Source organism: Papio anubis, chromosome 16 (genome assembly GCF_008728515.1).
Source record: "Papio anubis isolate 15944 chromosome 16, Panubis1.0, whole genome shotgun sequence".
NCBI lineage: Eukaryota > Metazoa > Chordata > Mammalia > Primates > Cercopithecidae > Papio > Papio anubis.
In genome coordinates this window covers 17461819-17484163 of record NC_044991.1, presented here as the reverse complement: position 1 = coordinate 17484163, position 22345 = coordinate 17461819, and the positions used below count along the sequence as shown (strand labels likewise).

Below are 22345 nucleotides of genomic sequence, written 5' to 3'. Positions count from 1 at the left end.
TGACACTTTACCATTGTCCCGAGCACCGTGCCTGGCTTGTGACAGGTGCTCAGTATCATGTGTTGCATGCCTGAAAAATATTTGCTGTATACAACAAACCTGCAATCACTGTGAAGTTAAGACTATCCTTTCAATTTTCCTGTTGTGTCCTCTAATTATATGCACAGAACGTGATCAATAAGCCCATTCTTCAGCCCATCATTTGCTTCAATATTTGCATCCAAGGGTCTGTGATGGCTGAAAAGCTTTTGGAAAACAAACAAGCATGTGCCCAGCTCCACGTAAGGTGCTGGGTACAGGTGATTTCCTCTCCTCCCCAGAGCCCCCCGTGAGTCATCTGCAGCCTCATCTGACAGTTGAGAAGGGTAGAGGTGTCAAACCTGGGTCTGTGCCCCTCTACCACCATGCTGCTGCTTCAGAAAAGATGCCTGCTTGGCCTCACGTGAAGACGTAGATGCAACGTAGTGGCTAAGGTTACTGGTTCTAACCCACTCCTGCCTGGATGATCTCAGCGTAAGAACTCAGCGTAAGAATTTCAAATAACATGGGAAAACGGGCCGCGCACGGTGGCTCATGCCTGTAATCCCAGCACTTTGGGAGGCCAAGGTGGGCGGATCACCTGAGATCAGGAGTTCGAGACCACCCTGGCCAACATGGGGAAACCCTGTCTCTACAAAATAGGTAAAAATTAGCCAGGCGTGGTGGCGGACGCCTGTAATCCCACCTACTCAGGAGGCTGAGGCAGGAGAAGCTCTTGAACCCGGGAGGCGGAGGTTGCAGTGAGCCGAGATCGCACCACTGCCCTCCAGCCTGGGTGACACAGTGACATTCCATCTCAAAAACAAAACAAAACAAAACAAAAATAACACAAGAAAATGCCCAAAGAAGAAAACAGTCAAAACTGACAAGGACCTCCGTATGACCTGATGCTTTTCTCTCCCTAGAGCTACTGATTTCAATCTTTGTACTAGGTGTTAGAAAAAACAAAACAAAATAAAACCAGCACACTAACAAAACAGAAATTCTTTTCCTTTCATTTCTCCTAAGTTTGGGTGAATGACCTAACCTTTCTGAGCTTCAGGGTCCTCAGCTGTAAAATGAGGACAATGGTCACTACCCCAGAAGGTTATAGAAGGATTCTGAAAGATGCTGCATAGAGAGAAAACAGCAGTTGAAGAAAACATTCAGTGGATGTCACTTATTATCGTAGCTATTATCACAGGAAAGGGAAACACCTGGGCCCCCGAACACACCTACGTGGACAGTTTTTGTCCTCAAACCTCACCTGAAGGAAACTGTATGGCAAGGGCCCAGAGACAGGGTTTCACCATGTTGGCCAGGCTGGTCTTGACCTCAGGTGATCTGCCTGCCTCAGCCTCCCAAAGCGCTGGGATTGCAGGCACGATCTACTGCGTGTGGCCTCTCCTTCTCTATGTGCACACACAGGTATGTACCCTTGAGTTGGGGAAAAAGACATTTCCAGGTAAATGGTTCCAGGAACCACTTTCTAAAAAGCACCATATGGTGAGTTCCTAACAGTAGGAGCTATATCCCCTTCATTTCTGAACCATCTGATCCTAGAATATCCAGGTTCTATAACAAATGTTAAAGATTTTCTGAGCAGTGGATTCACAGATGAATTTTATTGGCTTCTTTACACTTTTCTGTAGTTAATTAATTCCCTGCAATTTTCTCAAATGAGCTAATGCATGTAAAGTGTTTTGAAAACTATAAAGTGCTGCAGAAACCTAGGCAATGTGGTTATGATTATATCATGTACCTTTTCAAATTCTAATCTAGGCTTGCTTATTGCTGACTGCGTGGCCGATGTGATCCATCTTGGATGCTCAGCAAGCCTCTGTTGGATGTGCTCAGCCCCTGCATATGAGGAGAGGGAGTACTGATCAATGGAGGTGCTCTCAGGGCTTCTAAAGTACACCCTGCCTTACTGGGATTGACTAGGGCAATCCTGGGGAAGAGGCCACCTCCAGCTCTGAACTTCATGGTACCAACAATGGGATTCGGTGGTATCCACATCCCAAGCTCACCTGCAGTCCCTGCTGCGGTGTTTAAAGGGTATTACCTAGAGAATATTGTCATTTACCAACCATAGTGGGTATCGTAGAAAAAAGGTCAGGTGGTCGGGCACCGTGGCTCATGCCTGTAATCCCAGCACTTTGGGTGGCTGAGGCAGGTGGATCATGAGGTCAGGTGATCGAGACCATCCTGGCTAACACGGTGAAACCCTGTCTCTACTAAAAATACAAAAAATTAGCTGGGTGCGGTGGTGTGTGCCTGTAATCACAGCTACTTGGGAGGCTGAGGCAGGAGAATCACTTGAACCCAGGAGTGGGAGGTTGCAGTGAGCCGAGATCTCACCATTGCACTCCAGCCTGGGTGACAGAGTGAAACTCTCTCAAAAACAACAGAAACAACAACAGTAACAACACAACAGGAAAGAAAGAAAGTCAGATATGCTGTCAGACACACCTGTCCCCAGGACTCTGGGCCAACCAGTTGCCATCCTTGAACTTGCATGTTCATTTCTCCTCTACATGGTGCTTTGCACCTTGATCCAGCTAATACTAACTGGGTACCTACTATGTGACTGATGCAATGCTAAATGTTTTCAGATGCATTGCTTCATCAGTTTAATCCTTCAGCACAGATATCTGTTGTACAAAGGAGGAAACTAAGGCTCAGAAGCTTTCAGTAATCTGCTTCAGCGAGTGAGAAGCAGTCCGGGATGGGAATCCAGTCTTCGGAACTCAAACCAGGGACGTTTCACAACACAATTAATTACTTCTTCCCAGGGGATGGAGGTGAGAATCAAATGAGATGGTGGAAGACCCAATGTTCCGTGAATGAAGCAGGCCATAAAAAAGTGTGGTCCCAATGCAGGAAAAAGACAAAAGGAAAAGAAAAACCCACTCAAAAATAGAAGGGAACACATTACAATGTTAACAAAGATTTTCTGAGTGGTGGATTCACAGATGAATTGTATTGGCTTCTTAAACTTTCCTGTAGTTAACTAGTTCCCTGCAATTTTCTCAAATGAGCTAATGCACGTAAAAGTGCTTTGTTAACCTTCAAGTGCTACACAGATCTAAGCAATGTGGTTATTATTATATTATGTACCTTTTCAAATTCTAATTTTGGCTTGCTTATTCCTGACTGCGTGGCTAATGTTATCTCAGTGGTGAGACTCTAGCAGTTTAGAAACTGCCTCCTTGGCCAGATGCGGTGGCTCACGCCTGTAATCCCAGTAATCCCAGTACTTTGGGAAGCCGAGGCAGGCGGATCACCTGAGGTCGGGAGTTTGAGACCAGCCTGGCCAACATAGAGAAATCCCGTCTCTACTAAAAATACAAAAGTTAGTTGGGTGTGGTGGCGGGTGCCTGTAATCCCAGCTACTCGGGAGGCTGAGGCAGGAGAATAGCTTGAACCCAGGAGGTGGAGGTTGCAGTGAGCTGAGATCACGCCACTGCACTCTAGCCTGAGCGACAGAACAAGACTCCATCTCAAAAAATAAATAAAAACAAACAAACCAACCCCCCAAAAAACCAAACAACAACAACAACAAAAAACAAAAACAAAACCTGCCTCCTTTTCACCCAGGGTTTGGGTAATTTCTCTGGAGGGCCGTGGAGCCGGAGGGAGTATTTCATTAACAGGGTCTGAATGCTACTCTGCCCTGCTCTCCAACCACTGCCACAGGGAACAGAGGGCTCCCGACCAGGGAGGCACAGAAACAAAAGACAGATTTCTCCTGAGATAAAATGCATTTGCTAAATTGCTTCTTTGGGCAGCCAGCTGAGGCAGAGGGAGATTTGGACTCACGGGAAAATGGCCCTTTAGGCAGTCTGCATTTATTTCTCCTCATCCATAAGGACAGTGGCCTAGATTGACCTTTTGAGCTGCCGGAAATGATGGCTGGTTATGCCCGAGGATCCAGAGGGAGTACAAGCGCATCCTGGGCTCTGGCCTTACAGACTTCTGTTCACAGTTGGGCAAACTAAGGAGTGAGATTATGGGGATAACTGAAAAGCGAGACCTGATGTCTCTGACACTCATTTTCTATGTGACCTTGAGCAAGTCATGCCTCTGAATTAGTAAGACAAAGGGTTTGGGATTCATAAAGTGACTCTCAAGGATCACGCACTCACTGGATCAGGTAAAGAGGGGAGAGCTTTGCAGGTTCTTTCTCATGTAAGACTCACACCAACTCTATAGATTAGGAACCACTCTTAGTCTTCTTCAGTAGAGGAAGACATCCATCATCTGAAAGGTTTAGCCATTGCTCAAGGTTACACAACGCACGAACGGAGCAGCTGAGATTCCAACCCAGGTGTATTTCCTCTGTATTCTTGCAGGTAACCAAGTCACTACAATGCCTAGTTGGTCAGCCTCTGGGCTTCTTTCTCGTTGTCACAGTAAACAATTCTGTGACTGCAGAGGACTCAACACATGTGTTTCATGCGGTGGCAGAAACATCCCGTGCTCACCAATATCCATATTCTCCTCTCTTCCATGGCGCAGAACTAGGCTGTATCTCCAGCCTCAGTTAAGAATAACTCTGTGATAGAGCTCTGGCCAGTGGCATCTGGAAAGGCTCTGGCTAGTACACGGACCACTCTGAAGCCTTGCTCAGGCACAACCTTTACTGACCTTCTTTTCCTGGCTGACAGCCAGAGCAAGAGAATCCTGTAGAGTAGGCTGGGGTTCTGTGGAGGGCGGAGCCACAAGATGAAAGGAGGCTGGGTCCTTGAGCCTGCAGGAAAGCTACCTGCCAATCATGAACACCCATTTGGACTTTCTGCAAGTAATAAACTTCCAGCAGGTTGAGCCACATTACAGCTGCTTGTGCTACCTTAACTAACAGGCACATTTGAATGCTTGTAGCCTGTAAGTGATGGAGACATAGTACAATGGACCAATTAAGGAGTCTGGGAGGCCACCGTTTCTTTCTTCCTGGGACACCCCTCCTTCTGATGTCTTGGGGCAACGGGTGAAATTGCTCATGGGGAAATCTCCACTCAAGCATGTTCCTTTGCACTTTGAACTTGCTTTCACTTTTTAGTGGCTTCATATCCACTATTTCATTTTTTCTCCTCCCCAATTCTTGTATGAGACAGGCGAGGCTGCCCTTAGGGCCCTCAGTTGACAGATGAGGGACCAAGTGCTCAGAGAAGCTGGGGCTCCAACTCTGGTCTCCTGAAACCTAACCCAGAGCTTGTCCCTGTGGTTTCCACAAAGCTGTTACATCTTCTTAAGTCACACAGACAGGTAGAAAAAGCTCACGACCTCCCTCGTTGCCTGCTGTGTGTATTAATCAACAAGTTCCAGGAACCCAAAGCATTTTTTACTAAGGAAACCAAACTATGAGTCCATTTTCATTCTTTTGCAGGGAAGTAGGGGCTGCATTCAGGACTGTTGAGTGAAGGTTCAGAGAGGGTCTGCCCAGCCCTGACCTCGACTTAGAGGAGGTAAGAAAAAGGATCGGTCTCCTCCCTCCCAGTTATCAGTATTAATTGACGCATCACATACAATTCATAGGCTCTTATTTTATGTCAAGTCTTGTGCTATGAATGGGGAATGAGCTCCCGCTTCCGCATTTATATTATTCCTATGGTCTAGGAGGAGAGGCAATGAAGTCAGTCACTAATTACAAACACAGTGCAATCATAACACAAACCTTAATTTTGGGGGGCCTTTGCCATCTGCCACATTGTTCTAAGCTCCTGGCCTGTCTTACCTTCTTGATTCTTCTTAAGTCTATCAGGTAGGAATAACTGATTTCCATCTTACAGATGAGAAAACTGAGGGGCAGGGAGTTTAAGCAGATCACCGGGAATCCCGCAGCTGGCAGTCCAGCTGGGATTTCACATAAGGCAGCCTCATTCCAGAGCTGCCTCCTTACGTACTGCACAAGTAAGAGACGCCACTGGAGAGAGGGAGATCTAGTAGAAAGGAGAGGAAGGGAGTGCGCTGCTTTATAGACAAGGGAGGGCCGAACACCTGGCAAGTGCGGAAGGATGACAAACAGCACCCAGAGGGGTCAGACAGGGCTCTGTGTAAGTTGCAGCCGAACAGGATCAAAACAGCCAGGCCACAAGGGGAAACTGGGGCCCAGACTTGTATCCACTGAGTCTCCTGATCCCACAGCTCCTCTTCCCTTCACCCCCTCTGTTCTGGAGCTTAACACATTCCTAGAGGGTCCTTGAAGACTGGCCTTGAGCAGCCTAGCCTGTCTTAGGGTTTGGGGTGCTGTCCATCCTGGGCTCTGCTGCCTGCTGCGTGACTGAAGAGTTGGTGACATGCGGCTCGCACGTGAGAGCAGGAATGCATTCTGGGCTTTCTCCGGGGTTTTTCTGAGATACAGCTGTTTCCACAGAGCCATCTGTTTCTTGGCATTGCCTTGCAGGGTGATGCCATAAAGTGTTTATAGAATCTGTGTATATGTGTCTTATTTTTAACTTCTAATTGAGGTGATGCTGTTGTCATTTCTTCTTAGTGGGCTGAGTGTCAGGGAACGTGGCCTTGGAAGTGGCCTGTCACCTTCATAGCGTGAGAGAATTGAGCTTGGAAGCCTTCTTCATTTCAGAGGTGAGGCAGTGATCTCACAGCAGCTGAGACAGCGGGTATCCAAGGCAAGCTTTCTGGAAAGTACTCGTAACAATAACTGCCTAGGTGGCACAGCACTTTGAATACTTTAACCCCTTTAACGTTCCTCAAAGAGCCTGGTGTGGGTACATTTACTGACCATTTTACAGATGGGAAAACTGAGGTTTATATAAGGCTAGAGTTAAGCCTAAAGTCATAGATCTAGTCTAGGGCCACAGGGTCTTGTTCTGTCGCTCAGGCTAGAGTGTGGTGGTGCCATCTCGACTCACTGCAGCCTCGACCTCCCAGGCTCAAGTGATCCTCCCACCACAACCTTCTGAGTAGCTAGGACCACAGGCATGTGTGGTTTGCTTATTTTTCACAGAGACGAGGTCTCACGATGGTGCCTGGATTGGTCTCAAACTCCTGAGGCTCAAGTGATCTTCCTGCCTCAGCCTCTCAAAGTGCTGGGATTACAGGTATGAGCCACGATGCCCAGCTTGGGCCAAATTTTCTGCGTCCAAGTGGAGGGATGTTTCTGGCACACCACAAATGCTTCAGGAAAAGGACTTGTTATAGTTCATTTGTTCAACAAGATTTATTGAGCATGGATCAGGTGCCAGGCACTCTTTAAGGAAGATATACTGATGAATAAAACAGATAAAAAGCCCTGTAGTCACAGAGCTTACATTCTAGTGGGTACAGACATAATCAACAAAAATAAATAAGTCATGAATATATTAGTGATAAGTACTATGGAGAAAAATGAAGGAGCCCTGGAGAGAGGGAGTGCTGGGGTACGGGGCAGGCATAGCAATTTTAGAGAGAGGAGTATTTTAAACAGCCGTAGAGAGACCACTCAACTATGAATCAGGGCTTGATACTGGCTTCAGCTCTGCCATCAACCTGTTCTGTGAATTCACCTCTTTGAGCCTCTATTTCCTTCTGCATAAAATGCAGATAACAGCAGTGGCTCACGCCTGTAATCCCAGCACTTTGGGAGGCCGAGGTGGGTGGATCATGAGGTCAGGAGATCGAGACCAGCCTGACCAAGATGGTGAAGCCCTGTCTCTATTAAAAATACAAAAATTAGCTGGGTATGGTGGCAGGTGCCTATAATTCCAGCTACTCGGGAGGCTGAGGAAGAGAATTGCTTGAATCCTTGAACCCGGGAGGCGGAGGTTGCAGCGAGCCGAGATCGCACCACTGCACTACAGCCTGGGTGACAGAATGAGACTCCGTCTCAAAAAAAAAAAAAGGGGATAACAGGAACTACCTTGAAGGGTGAGTGAAAGAGTAAGAAAACTGTATCCATATAACAACTAGGAGAATTGTGGAATAACCTGGATATATGTAATAATGTAACTTACTATTACATTAATACGACATACATAGCTACATCCATTTGGGAAGTCCTTCCTTGTCTTGTGGCTTTAGAGTTAGGTAGACATGATTTCTAATCTCGCCCCCAGCACTCAGGAGTTGTGTGGCCTTGAACAAGTAAATCATTTCTTTGAAGCCTTCCTTTCCTTATCCGTGAAATGTGACTCATAATGCCTCCCTCCCTTTGTGGTGAAGATTAAAGTTGTATTTCCCTTTCTCTTTCTTTCCCTGCAGAAAATGTCCAATTCCCAAAATCTAGAAGCAAGCAGAGAAAGGTCTTAGAACAGCACAAAGAGCTGTGCTCATGCAGGAGAGACCAGAATGACTAATACCTATCACAGGGATACCGAGCAGGCTTTGGTTCCCTGCTATCACTAGGAGGCTAGGAGACCAATACTGATTACTCAGCGTGCTGTCTTGAGGAGGAGAAAGAAGTTGGGCATAGATGAATAATGCAGCCATCAATTAGTGATGTCTGCTGTGGGCAGGGGACGGAGACACTGGCTGTTGACTTGCAATTCCATATATATTCAAAAATTCACTGGTGTCCAGTCTTTTTTTTTTTTTTGTACTTTGTGGATGTTTGATATGTTTCATAATCTAGCTTTTAACATAACAACAGATCATTCTTTTACCATCAGGCTTTCTAAATTAAATACCTTTGTGGGGTTTTGTGGGTTTTTTTTTTTTTTTTTTTTTTTTGTGGGTTGGGGGAGGCGGGGGAGGCGTTGGCTGCCTTGGAAAGAAGGAACAAGGAAGCGAGCCCAGAAAGGGTTGTTCTGAAGTTGATAAGCAGAAAGTGACAGCTGTCAGAAAGGAATTCACAGAATAAGCAGTGAATAGTCTGGGGCCATTTCCTGCCAGGATAAACAGTATGTTTCCTCCTCTGGCCACTCCCCCAACCTCCTCCAGCCTTTTCAATGCAACTGTAGTCATCAGAAATTGTAAACTGAGTTTAATACTAAACTGAGTTTAGTATCTGGTTAATAAAGGAAGGGCATATACTTTAGCAGCAAGTTTCCTGTCCAAATTGGTTAAAACCCATCTATTTTAATGGGTTTTGCATTTAAAAAGATGAGGTTCCTTTACTTGGAAATACCCTTAGGTGGAGTAAGGCCCTTTTGATGATAAAGCATCGCCCTACAAATACGATACTTAGGGGAGTCCTATGTTTCTAAATAGCAAACTGAATGGCAACTTCCTATGCTATCTTCTGGGCTGTCAGGTACATGGGAGGTGGAAGGATCCTTATTTCCTTATGTTTCATTAAAAAAAAACCAACAAAACACAGACTCCAGAGGACAGGGCTCAGATTAGTGGGTTCTTTACAGAGGGAAATATTTCAGCCCAACATGAGGTAGAACAGTTTAGCATCTGGAGCTTTCCAACAGCAGAGTAAGCTGCCTTGAAAGGTGGTGAGCTCCCTGTCTTTGGGAGGATTCCAGCAGAAGCCAGATGCAAGCCTATTAGGGATACTATGGAATGATTCTGAATAGATAAAACGGTAGAGAATAGCTCTGATTATCCAACTATGTTCTGGGAGAGTCCCGGGGTTTCTTGGATATTCTTTTATAAATTTAATTTAATTTTAGGGACGGGGTTTCGCTCCATCACAGAGGATGGAGTATAATGGATCGATCATAGCTCGCTTCAACCTTGAACTTCTGGGCTCAAACAATCCTTGCGCCTCTATCTCCAAAAGTGCTAGGATTACAGGCATGAGCTACTGCACCCTGCCATTTCTTGGATATTCTTCAAGGGCTGGGTTGCTGAGGAAAAGGGAGAGAAATGCTAAGGTACAGAATTCTAACCTCCATCCCTATTTCAATCAATCAACTAATAATAACCAATGCATTCCAAATGCTTACCGCATTACATAAAGAATTTACGAGTCCCAGGGAGAGATGCCCAAACTATGGGAGACAAGTGCCTGTAGCCAATCAGCTGCTGTCATTCCATAGCACTGGGGGAGCCTGTTCTCTTGCAAATCAAACTGTCTTGTCCTAGAGCAAGTAGCCCAACCAGAGGCTCTGAAATGGGGCTCTGCCCCTCACATCTTAGCTCCTTGATGAAGAATTGCATCTCTGACTAGATGGATTTATTTTTATTTTTAGTTTGGCAGCAAGGCAAACCAAATGGCCTCTTCTTCCTACCCTGAATTTCTGAATTGACGGGGATACGCAGGATTGTCTGACCTACAGCAAATGTGACACCCCCTCGCATTCTTCACAGACAGATTTCTCAGAGACTCTACGGGTGCCCTTCTCTGCTAGATCTTTTTACCCGAGTTGCTAATAAAACCCAAAGCCTATTTGTGGAACAGTGGATTATGATCACATGGGCCAGACACTGGGGTCTGTGAAGAAACTCATCCCACGGCACACTGTGTTCCCGGTGCCAAGTCCTTCTTTTTTGGCCGTAAATTGCCCATAAAACCCCATGGCAATGACCCATTTCTCAAATGGTAGACCCAAGGCTTAGAGCATTTAGGTGACTTCTCTGAGGTCATGTGTCTATTAAATGAGTGATTCAGATTACCAGGGAGCTCACACCCTTATTGTCATTATCAATTTCCCAGTGAAAAAATTAAAATAATGCAAAAATTTACTTGTGCAGCCATTTCTTTCTTTCTTTCTTTTCTTCTTCTTCTTCTTTTTTTTTTTTTAAAGATGGAATCTTGCTCTTACTGCCCAGGCTGGAGTACAATGGCGTGATTTCAGCTCACTGCAACCTCCGCCTCCCAGATTCAAGCGATTCTCCTGTCTCAGCCTCCCGGGTAGCTGGGACTACAGGCGTGTGCCACCATGCCTAGCTAGTTTTTGTATTTTTAGTACAGATGGGGTTTCGACATGTTGGCCAGGCTGGTCTCGAACTCCTGACCTCAGGTAATCTGCCTGCCTCAGCTTCCCAAAGTGCTGGGATTACAGGCGTAAGCCATCACGCCCGGCCGGTTCCTCCTACTTTGTATCTCCACAAGCACCGTGTGTTTCCCCTTCCTAACACATGGTTGTCATTTTACACTGAAGTGCATTTGCATGACTCTGTAGTTAATGTCCACATCTCACACTAGGCTATAAGCCACTGAAAATCACTTGCTTTGGGCTCGAAGTGCTTTCAGCCTCCCGAAGTGCTGGGATTACCAGAGTGAGTCACCGTGCCCCAGGTGCAAACATTTTTATAGTTCTCACACTGCGTTCATTTGAATCTGAACTCCCAGCAGGTCCTCGAGTGATCATGCTTGTGTTCACTCCTGGTCTCCAATGTTCATGCTGCTCCCTCCCACCCACCAAGTTTACCCTTCATACTCCTTCACTCCTACTTATTCATCCTTTAAATCTCACCTCCTCCAGGAAGTCTTCCTTGATGCACCTTCTCTCCCTAGTTGTGTAAAATGCCCTTCTCGTGTGCTCTCGAAGCACTACCACTATTCTGGCACTAATCGCACTACTTAATAATCCTCTGCTTGTCTGTATCCCTCACTCAACAGGCACTGCAAGAGCCGAGCTTTAATCTGCAATGCTGCCTGCTGGAACACTAGCCCTGTGTCTGGCAACTAAGTGAAGTATCAACTGGGTGGATGATATGGTTTGGCTGTGTCCCCACCCAAATCTCATCTTGAATTGTAGCTCCCATAATTCCTACATGTTGTGGGAGGGACTCAGTGGGAGTTAACTGAATCATGGGGGCAGGCTCCCCTCATACTCTTATCATGGTAGTGTATACGTCTCATAAGATCTGATGGTTTTATAAGGGGAAACCCCTCCCACTTGGTTCTCGTCCTCTCTCTTGCCTGGCACCATGTAAGACGCCCCTTGCTCTTCCGCCATGATTGTGAGGCCTCCCCAGCTGTGTGGAACTGTAAGCCAATTAAACTTCTTTCCTTTATAAATTACCCAGTCTCGGGTATGTCTTTATCAGCAGCGTGAAAATGGACTAATCCAGTGGATGACACGAGTCTAAAGTCACTTAGACACTGCCATCAGAGCCTGCTCCCATCTAGGATCTCAACTCCAAAGAAGAGGTTCCTGACTTGGTTTCTTTCAGACTCACCACCATCTGTGCACTTATCACAGCTCTAATGACCTCCTGCTACAGAGCTGGGAGCATCGGCTTTGGGCTGGATCCAAGATCGTACCCTTTTCCTCCGGTTGTGTTTGCAGATAACACTTGACACGCTGCGGAGGACCAGGTGGTAAACTCCCTACAGAGCTGTGGTTCAGGAGTACAATGTTTACAGACTCTCTCTTTGCCCCAGCTCCAGCTCCAGCCCCTGCCAGCAGAGGAACGGGGCTGGAGCAGGGCACAGGAACCTGCTTGTCTTGATTTATGAGTGCTAGCTGCACCTGCTCCTATGTTCTTAGCACCCATGAAACAGTCCATCTGCTCTCTCCATTCCCACTTCTACTGTCCTAGATCAGAGACGCGCCCATCGTGTTTTTGCCTGGGATGGGGCATGTCCTTTAAGTCGTCCCTCCAGTTTTGTCTTTTTCATTTCATCCTCTACCTTGAGTGATTTTTCTCTAATATAAATCTGCCCATCACTAACACCCTTTGGGGGCTCCTCACTGCCGTGAGGAGAAACTCTAAGCTTCTAAGCACAGCCAGGGTGCCTCCTGGTCAGTTTCGTTCCTAGCCATGCCCCCAGCATGCCTGTGCTCTGGTACACAAACTTCCAGCATGTTCTCTTTCAACAGTTCACTTTTTCTTCTGCTCTTCCCTTTACTTGGTGGTACTTCGTTCTTCCTTCTTAAACTTGCTTAGTACATTCATTCAATAAAGATTTATTAAGTGCTTATTATGTGCTTGATTCTATCCTGTGCTAGGGCGGAGAACCTCAGAGGTGAATAGCACAAAGTCTTTAAGAGTCTCATGTTTTGGTATTACATTTATGAAAAAACCTAGGAAACAAACATATGAATCGGGTAATTGTAAACAGGAGTAGATGCTCTGACAAAAAGAAAACAGGGGCTGGGCACAGTGCCTCATGCCTGTAATCCTAGCACTTTGGGAGGCTGAGGCGGGTGGATCACCTGAGGTCAGGAGTTCGAGACCAGCCTGGCCAACACAGTGAAACCCCGTCTCTACCAAAAATACAAAAAAAGTTAACTGGACATGGTGGCAGGCACCTCTAATCCCAGCTACCTGGGAGGCTAAGGCAAGGAGAATCACTTAAATTTGGGAGGCGGAGGTTGCAGTGAGCCGAGATAGTGGCACTGCACTCCAGCCCAGGTGACAGTGGGAGATTCTGTAAAAGAAAAAAAAAAAAAAAGTCAGGTGCAGTGGCTCATGCCTGTAATCCCAGCACTTTGGGAGGCCGAGGCAGGTGGATCACGAAGTCCAGAGATCGAGACCATCCTGGCCAACATGGTGAAACCCTGTCTCTACTAAAAATACAAAAATTAGCTGGGCATGGTGGCGTGTGCCTGTAGTCCCAGCTACTTGGGAGGCTGTTGCAGGAGAATTGCTTCAACCCGAGAGGCGGAGGTTGCAGTGAGCCGAGATTGTGCCACTGCACTCCAGCCTGGCAACAGAGCAAGACTCTGTCTCACAAAAAGAAAAAAAAAAAAAAATCAAAAAGAAACAAGGCATGTCATAGACAGTGACTTAATAGGTTACTTTGTGTGCAGGTGGGGGTAGGGGATTGGAAAGTTTCTGTGATGTCACAGCTGAGACATTAAAACACAGAGGGACAGGTGTTCCCGCCAGTGAGAACAGCAAGCACCAAGGCCCTATTGTGAGCCCGGAATGAAGGCACAGAAAGGAGGTGGGTGTGGCCCATGCATAGTGGTCAAGGGAGAGAGGGGAGACAGACTGGGATGACAGCCATGGTGACTGCTTAGAGCAAGCTGCTCTCTCATTCTTGGGCCTCCTGGGCAGACCTTCCTCTTGGCATCTCTAAGAGTTGTTAAGCGGCAGGCCACTTACATACAGTGGGGGGCTCAGTCTCTAGGTTCAACCCCTGCGCTCTACATGGCTCCTGGCAGATGGCCAGCATTCACGCATTCTTCCTGAGCAAATAAGCAAATAAATACGGTAACAGATTCTGAGAAAGACCACTGACGACTTCTTCACCTCGACGATCCCCCCAGGGGAAGGAGATGGTAGGAAAAGCTGGTGAGTCACTTATAAAACGTCTCATTTCTTATGATACTGAGCAGCAGCAGGGCATGGGAACGCACCGATACAGATGATTAACTGACGGCTTCATCCTGCAAGGCTTTTTATGGGAGCCTTCTCCATGGAGGGGGGAAATAAACGAGGCACGAGAACAGTTTCCATTTAACATTTGGAAAAATGTGCCGAATGGACCCTCGAATCTTGATGATGACAAATACGGATGTGAGCAAAGAGAACGGAAGGAAAAACCGAAAGAACAGTGTTTGTTAAGCCCCTAAGTGCTTCTCAGAATCTGAGAGAGTTGGAGTGCCTGATGGTTTTCTTTCTTTTATCACCAGATGTGAAGGAGGGCAGATGCTGAGAAGGCCTCTAGGGTGATGGGGAGAAGGGCCGGAGCCAGTGGCGATCCACTGTCACTTGGGGACCCGATCACAGAGAGTAGGGGTGCACTGTGACCAGCGTCATCCTGATAAAAGACCAGGCGAGCACATGCCTCTGGTCCTTCCATAGGTGCCCTTCCCTGCCATTGGGAGCCTAAAAGAATTCTCACTACAACCAAAATAACTATAAAAACAGCAACAACAACAACAACAACAAATCAAAATTCCGACTCTTAAACCCAACATACAACCTCATACCAATCTGGCTCCTGCCTACCTGAGCCTTCCCTCCCCACCAGCTCCTGGGCACACTGGCCATCCTTCTGTTCCACACTCCGGACCTGTCCTGCCTCAGGGCCTTTGCACCAGCTACTTCCTCTACCTGGAATGTGCTCCCCTTGCTCTTCTATGGGAGGCTCGTTCATGTCATTTAGGTTTTAGACTCAACGTCACCTCCTCATAGAAATCCTCAAACCAGCGGAGCTGCTCAGCTGCTCACTAATACATTGCTATGTAGCGGTTGCCACTGGCTGATCACTGTTTTCTGAGACTTTAGTTATTAACTGTGTCTCCTCCACCAGAATACAAATATCATGAGATCAGGAACCAAAGTCCTTTTTCACCTATGACTACTCAGTGCACAGAATAAGTACAAGGTCCTCAGTAAATGTTGGCTGCCTAAATGAATGAACCAGATTCTTCTGTGTCTAATACTAAAGGTCAAGGAAAGAGCAGAGTGCAAATATTTACTAAGCATCTAACACAGGGCCAACACTGAGTTAGGTGCTTTGCACGCAACTTCTCAGCTACTCTCAAAACATCCCACGTAAGATTTATGTATGTATGTATGTATGTTGTTTTTGAGACAGAGTCTCACTCTGTCGCCCAGGCTGGAGTGAAGTGGCATGATCTCGGCTCACTGCAACCTCCGCCTCCTGGGTTCAAGCAATTCTCTTGCCTCAGCCTCCCGAGTAGCTGGGATTATAGGTGCCTGCCACCATGCCTGGCTAATTTTTGTATTTTTAGTAGAGACGGGGTTTCACCATGTTAGCCAGGCTGGTCTCGATCTCCTGACCTCAGGTGATCTGCCCGCCTCGGCCTCCCAAAGTGCTGAGATTACAGGCGTGAGCCACCACACTTGGCCCCAGAAAAGCTTTTATTCCCCATTTGACAGCTGAAGAAAACGAAGCACAGAGGTTGAGTCACTTATTTGAGATCACACAGGTAGTAACCGGAAGGAATTAAAGTCAGGTCAGCCTGACTCCCCATGCCCTGCTTTTTCTGTCGAAGTGCCTCTTCTCTATATCCTAAGAACTCACAAAAAGTCTCAGCGTTGCTCCTTGTTTCCTGTGGGACCATGGGCGACCTGCCTAATCTCTCTGTGCCTCAATTTACTCAACTCTAAAAAGTGGGTTTTGGCCGGGCGCGGTGGCTCACACCTGTAATTCCAGCACATTGAGAGGCCGAGGCAGGCGGATCACGAGGTCAGGAGATCGAGACCATCCTGGCTAACATGGTGACACCCTGTCTCTGCTAAAAATACAAAAAATTAGCTGGGGGTGGTGGTGCATGCCTGTAATCCCAACTACTTGGGAGGCTGAGGTGGGAGAATCGCTTGAAACTGGGAGGCAGAGGTTGCAGTGAGTCGAGATCACGCCACCTCACTTCAGCCTGGATGACAGAGTGAAACTCTGTTTAAAAAAAAAACAAACAACAAAAAAAGTGGGTTTCTATGAACATCAAATGAGATACAACATGAACAAATTGTAAGTGGTGAAGAAACAGAGAAACGGGAATAGCTATAGTAGACTATAGCCATGGCGGTGACTGAGTGCCTGCCTAACACTGTCTTCACTCATGCTGACCCCTAAAAGAGCCAGTTACTCGTGAAAAGCTCTTTTTGTGTTTCCCTATGCACTGACTCCACTGAATCCTGGGTCTCCCATGTGGATATCATGTCCGCAAAAACGCTGGCATTTCCTGGCTATGAGAGACACTTGATCTTTCCTTTCAATGGTGGTTTTGCTTAATCTGTTTCTTCTGCTTGGAAACTCACTTCTGACTTCACCTTGTCTGCATGCGAGGGACCCGCTGATGTGCCTGTCTCCCCCACTAGACGGTGGACCCTGGGCACCGATGGCATTGTGTTCATCTAGGTCCTGCCGTGAGCCTGACGTAGAGCCTGGCATGGGGGAGGTCCTTGATGATGGATGAGCAGAGAAGCCGCCCCTTCCCTGTCTCGCCTTACGAGCCACTTACGTTTTCACTGTTGACATCAGCCTCACTGGGGCAGCCAAACAGTTCCCGCCTCAGAAGATTGCCGTCATACTCCAGGAAAGTCAGGTAGAGGTTGCGAAAAAACTCCACGTGCTTGTTCTTCACCCGGAGCTTCTTGGGGGAGTTCCAGTGAATGACCTGGCAGGGAGATAAGGAGGTGGTCATGTGCGGCATGGGTGGGGGGGGGGCCCTCACACCTGTAGGAAGCCTCAGCTCAGCACTAGGCTAAGTATTATTTGAGGGTCTGCTCGTTCACTCATTCAACAGTTTGGCAGAGTGGTTAAGGGTAAGGGCTCTGAGGCCAGGTCACCTAGGATCAAACCCTGACTCTGCTTTAGGTAGTCCTTTAATCTCGCACAAGTGACTGAATCTCTGTGCCTCAGTTTCCTCATCCATGAAATGGAAATAATCTGTGCCAGTTATTACATTGTCATCTCTCAGCCTTAAGATGTGATGCTTAGGATGCGACTCTGCAAACCCTATTTCTGCTTGACCACCTGCTGCCTGTAGGTGCCACCCAGAGGGGGCATGACTGGGCCATGTTGCCCAGGCTGGTCTCAAACTCCTGGGTTCAAGTGATCCTCCCACCTTGGCCTCCCAAAGTTCTGGGATTACAGGTGTGAGCCACTATGCCTGGCCTAGAATATTTAAATAGTACTAAAATTTCTTCTAAGAAAGCACCTTAATTTATTATTAATATCTGGTGGCATTCATTGCTAGTATTAAAAATGATTCATTATTACTATAGAATAACCATGATTAGTAAGACATAATTTGTATTAGTTTATTTAATACTGATAACAGGCCTATGGGGCAGCACAATTATTAACTCCATTTTACGGATGGGGAAGTAGAGGCAGAAAGACTCTGTAATTTGCCTGTGGTCACAGAAAAGTAGGTTTGGAACCTCTGTAGCCTGATTCCAGAGTCCACCTGCTTAACTACTCACTGGGCTTGCACTGTGTCTGAGATCGGCACACAGGGACCGAGGAGACTGATGACTAGGCCAATGAGATGGTCTCTCACAGCTGAGCCACACGAGCTGAACCCTGAATGATGGGTGGAGGCAGAGCATCCAAGGGGACAGGTCGAGTCCAGATGAGGGAAATCGCACACCATCAAAAACAGCTAAGCCAGGGAAAGACCCCAAGGGGGCTGCACTGTGAGGTGGCCCTGGTCACATACGATCATATTCTCAATGCTCCTTGGCAGACACCAAGGCAAGGCTGAGCCCAGTGCAATGGCGTGAATACCTGAGACAGTCTCCAGAGAACCCTCCATGGGACACCTGTCACGGGAAAGGGAAGCCTGTACTGAGTGGCCACTTTTCATGCCCTTGGCTGGGAGCTTCTCCTGAGGGGCTCACCCATGGGTTGAACACTTCACCAGCAGTTTTACATTCACTGGCTTCTTTTAGTCCTCACAATGACCCCAGCAAGGCATGCAATCGTAAAGAGGAAGAAACAGTGAAGAAGTGACTTGCCTATGGCCACCCGGCTGATAAACATGGGAGCCAGGCTTCAAACGTAAGCATGTCTGATTTCCAAGCCCACGTTCTTTCCTCTACACTGTGGAGGACAGAAGTGAAGCTTTTAAAACGTTCTGTTTCATGCTTTGTCTGATTATAGAGGAAACAAAATAGCCTTTCCCTCAATGGCCCCCTACTGCCCTTACTCTCTCCTCCTGCGGGAGTTGAACAGTGTATCAAATGTAAGGGACTGTCTTCCACTCCCCCACAAAATTCACATGCTGAAAGTCTAATCGCCAAGGTGATGACATTAGGAGGTGGGATCTTCGAGAAGTCATTAGGTCACGAGGGAAGAACCCTCATGAGTGTATTAGTGCCCTTAGAAAAGAGACCCCAAAGTGCTCCCTTGCTTGCTTCCACCATGTGAAGACAGATGGGAAAGGTGCCAACTATGAACCGGAAAGCATGCCCTCACCAGACACCGAATCTGATCTGCCAGCGCCCTAACCTTGGACTTCCCAGCCTCCAGAACTGAGAAATAAACATCAAGCAGCCAGAATGGACTAAGACACTGAAGGAAGGAACTGGGTGTCCACAGCTCAGTCACTTCCTGCTTCCCTCCTTTGCTTGGGTTCCATCTATGAGAGTCTGCAGCAGGGTCCAGAGCCTGCCATCTGAAGGGAGGACTGGAAGACCCAGCTCCCTCTGCCCTGTTTTGGGAATGTGCATTAGCAATACCCATTGAAGCTGGCTGGATAAATACTGCTCTAGAAGACCAATTTTTCTCTCTCATGGCATAATGAAGGATGGGAAACCTATTTGGTCCAAACCACATCCCCACGACCTCCCATAACTAACAATGAATGATACAGTAGCCAGAGTTAGAACTATGGACCTCAGACCAGCTGAGGTCTGAATCCCAGCTATGCTCTTTACTTAGCTGTGTGTGTCCTTGAACAACTGGTTTCTCTTCTTGGAACCTGTTTCCTCAAGTGCAAGGAGGGGATCAGCAAGCCTGACAAAGTAGGTAAGAGGGTTAAATAAATGCCTAGCTCCATGCTTGCATGTCAGAGTGGCTCCATAAGTGTGGGTTTCCTTCCCTCTCAAAGATGGGGCAGGGAAGGAGGAGCTCTGCCCTCCTTTCTCCTTCCTGCCAGCATCAGTCAGGAAGCAAGCACTCAGCATTCAGGAGGGTACAGAGGGCTGGCAGGGATGAAACTATTTGATGAGGTTTACATTTCAGGGACGGATGAGTGTGCAACATGTGGTTTTCTTCTTGTGTCTTTTGAAGGGTAGGAGAGGGAAGACTCTCCCCTGAGAACACATTCGATCTGGGCATAAGAAGATCCTGGGCCATGCATTAAAATAATTGCATGTGGGCTGGTGTCACTCATACCCAGTGGGGATCGTGTCTTCTCTAAGAATGATTCTGGTGCTTGCCAAGTGCTGAGCCAGCAGGAAAGTTGATGGATGTGGATCTGACTGAGGAAATGTAAGCTTCCTCAACAGGGAGAAACTTAAACTAAGTGAAAAGAAGGGCTGGCCTACGGGCTCACAAACAAACAAAGCTTAATGTATTGTGCACAAATCTGCCAGGTACTTAAGAGACATGGTCTCATTAAATCCTCCAAACAAGCCCATTTGAATCCCACTGTCCACTTTATGGAGATGGTATGTGACTTGCCTGTATCTCACAGCTGGTAAGTTGCAGAGCTGAGACTGGAAGCCAGCTCTAAAGCCTAAACCTGAGGCTCTTAACTACTATCATATCTAGTCCTAAAGGGCTGAGCATTTTACAGACGAGGAGAGTGAAATTTACAGAGAAATGAGTCCGCTCCACATCACATGGTGAGTCTGTGCCAAGTCAGGGTTGGAACTAGGACCCAGGTCTCCTGGTGCCCCACAACACACCCCAAGCCATCTGTTAGCTCATCAAGCCTCATCCTGCTCTGCAACTGTCTAGTTTGTGTATTCACAAACTAGATCTGGGTTTGTGTATTTACTACAGGCAAGTGCTGGTGTTATATAAGAAGGAACATTGGCGAGTGGATGGTGAGGTCATGGGCAAGCACAGGGGGTTCTAAAGAGTGCTTTGCAATCCAGCTTCCTCTGACCGCCGAGCCCATTCAAAAGTCTATTAAGGTATATTCAGATTTACATTTTGCTCCTGAGTTTTTAATCATCAGGACATAGAATACTCCATTACCTTGTGCTAGGATCTAAATAAATAATATTTAGTTTGGTGTAAAAAGTACTTGTGGTTTTTGCCATGAAAATAGCAAAAACTGCAATTACTTTTGCACCAACCTAAATACCTATCATGTATCTAATACCCATTATATGCTAGACATTAGGCTGGTGTTTTTTGTTTGTTTGTTGTTTTGGAGACAGGGTCTTCCTCTATCACCCAGGCTGGAGTACAGTGGTGCAATCTGGGCTCACGGCAGCCTCAATCTCCCAGACTCAAGTGATCCTTCCTCTTCAGGCTCCTGAGTGGCTGGGACTACAGGCACACACCACCACGCCCAGCTAGTTTTGTTTATTTTTTGTAGAGATGAGGTCTCACTATGTTGCCCAGGCTGGTCTCAAACTCCTAAACCAAAGTGATCTTCCTGCCTCAGCCTCCCAAACTGCTGGGATTACAGCACTTTGAGCCACTGCATCTGGCCAGGCCAGGGTTTTTAATGTATGTGTGTATCCATATACATATATATGAATATTAAATATACAATACCTATTATTTACTTCTCTGCATTGAATGTGATCATGGGATTAGAGAGGAAACAAAATAGCTCTCACCTTTCCCTCAATAGCCCCCTACTGCCCTTACTTTCTCCTGTGGGGGTCGAATAGCTTATTAGATGTAACGGACTGTCTCCCACTCCTCCTCAAAATTTATGAACGTGATCATGAGATCACATTCCATCAAAACAACCTGGTACGGTGGTTTCTATTATTATCTCCATTTTTACAGACGATGAGTCTGAACCTCAGACTAGCCCAGGGTCACTAAGTGCGTACGTGCACAAGCTTAATACAAAATCAGATCTGTCTTGCTCAGGATAGTAGTCAGGGTTCTCTAGAGGGACAGAACTAATAGGATAGATATATAAAGGAGCTTATTAAGTCTTAACTTACACGATCACAAGGCCCCACAATAGGCTGTCTGTAAGCTGAGGAGCAAGGAGAGCCAGTCCATGTCCCAGAACTGAAGAACTTGGAGTCCAATGTTTGAGGGCAGGAAGCACCCAGCACGGGAGAAAGATCTAGGCTGGGAGGCTAGGCCAGTCTCTCCTTTTCACGTTTGTCTGCCTGCTTTATATTTGCTGGCAGTTGATTAGATGGTGCCCACCAGATTAAGGGTAGGTCTGCCTTCCCCAGCCCAGTGACTCAAATGTTAATCTCTTTTGGCAGCACCCTCATAGACACACCTGGGATCAATACTCTGTATCCTTCAATCCCATCACGTTGACACTCAGTATCAATCACCACACTCAGAAATGATTTTCTTTCTTTTATATCTCATGTATTCATTCAACAGAGAGTAAGATGAGCACTGATTTTGTGCCAGACACTGATCTAGGGGCTGTGAATGCAGAGATACACACAAAAGAGACCCTAACTCTCTTCCTGAAACTTACAACTTAGAGAGGAAGGTATCATAAAACTGTCCATTTTCAAACTGCAGGTATGATAATGTGCATTTATAGGGGCAGTTGGTGATTCTTCCTGGGTAGGGTCACATTAAGTGGAAAGAAACCAAGGCCCAGCGTGGGAAAGTGACTTACCCAGAGTCACACAGCAGAGGTAGAGGTAGAGTCAAGCTTCTGTCTACCGGGCCACTGTTCTGTCCACTAAACCACATTTCTCACTCTGGAAATCTGACTTAGGATCTGTGTTGCTGATATATATATATATTTTTTATCACTGCTTGTTTGACTACTAAGAAATGTCATGTCCTGGTCCCTCGAGGGAAAGAATCACCCATCATTGCTGGCTTGGGGGCAGCAAGCTGGTGACTACTAAGAAATGTCTTGTCCTGGTCCCCTGAGGGAAAGAATCAGCCATCACTGCTGGTTTGGGGGCAGCAAAAGCTGGTGGTGTAGACATTTATTGA

The 22345-nt window shown here is 46.8% G+C and overlaps 1 protein-coding gene across 1 annotated transcript in view; it reads right to left on the bottom strand.

The window, feature by feature from the left end:
• LARGE1 (LARGE xylosyl- and glucuronyltransferase 1) overlaps window positions 1–22345 on the bottom strand; it is a 697253-nt gene that overhangs the window by 46408 nt on the left and 628500 nt on the right. The window contains exon 10 of the mRNA XM_003905455.5: window positions 16743–16898. Within this exon, the coding sequence (XP_003905504.1) occupies window positions 16743–16898 (156 nt within the window). The remainder of the gene's footprint in view (window positions 1–16742; window positions 16899–22345) is intronic.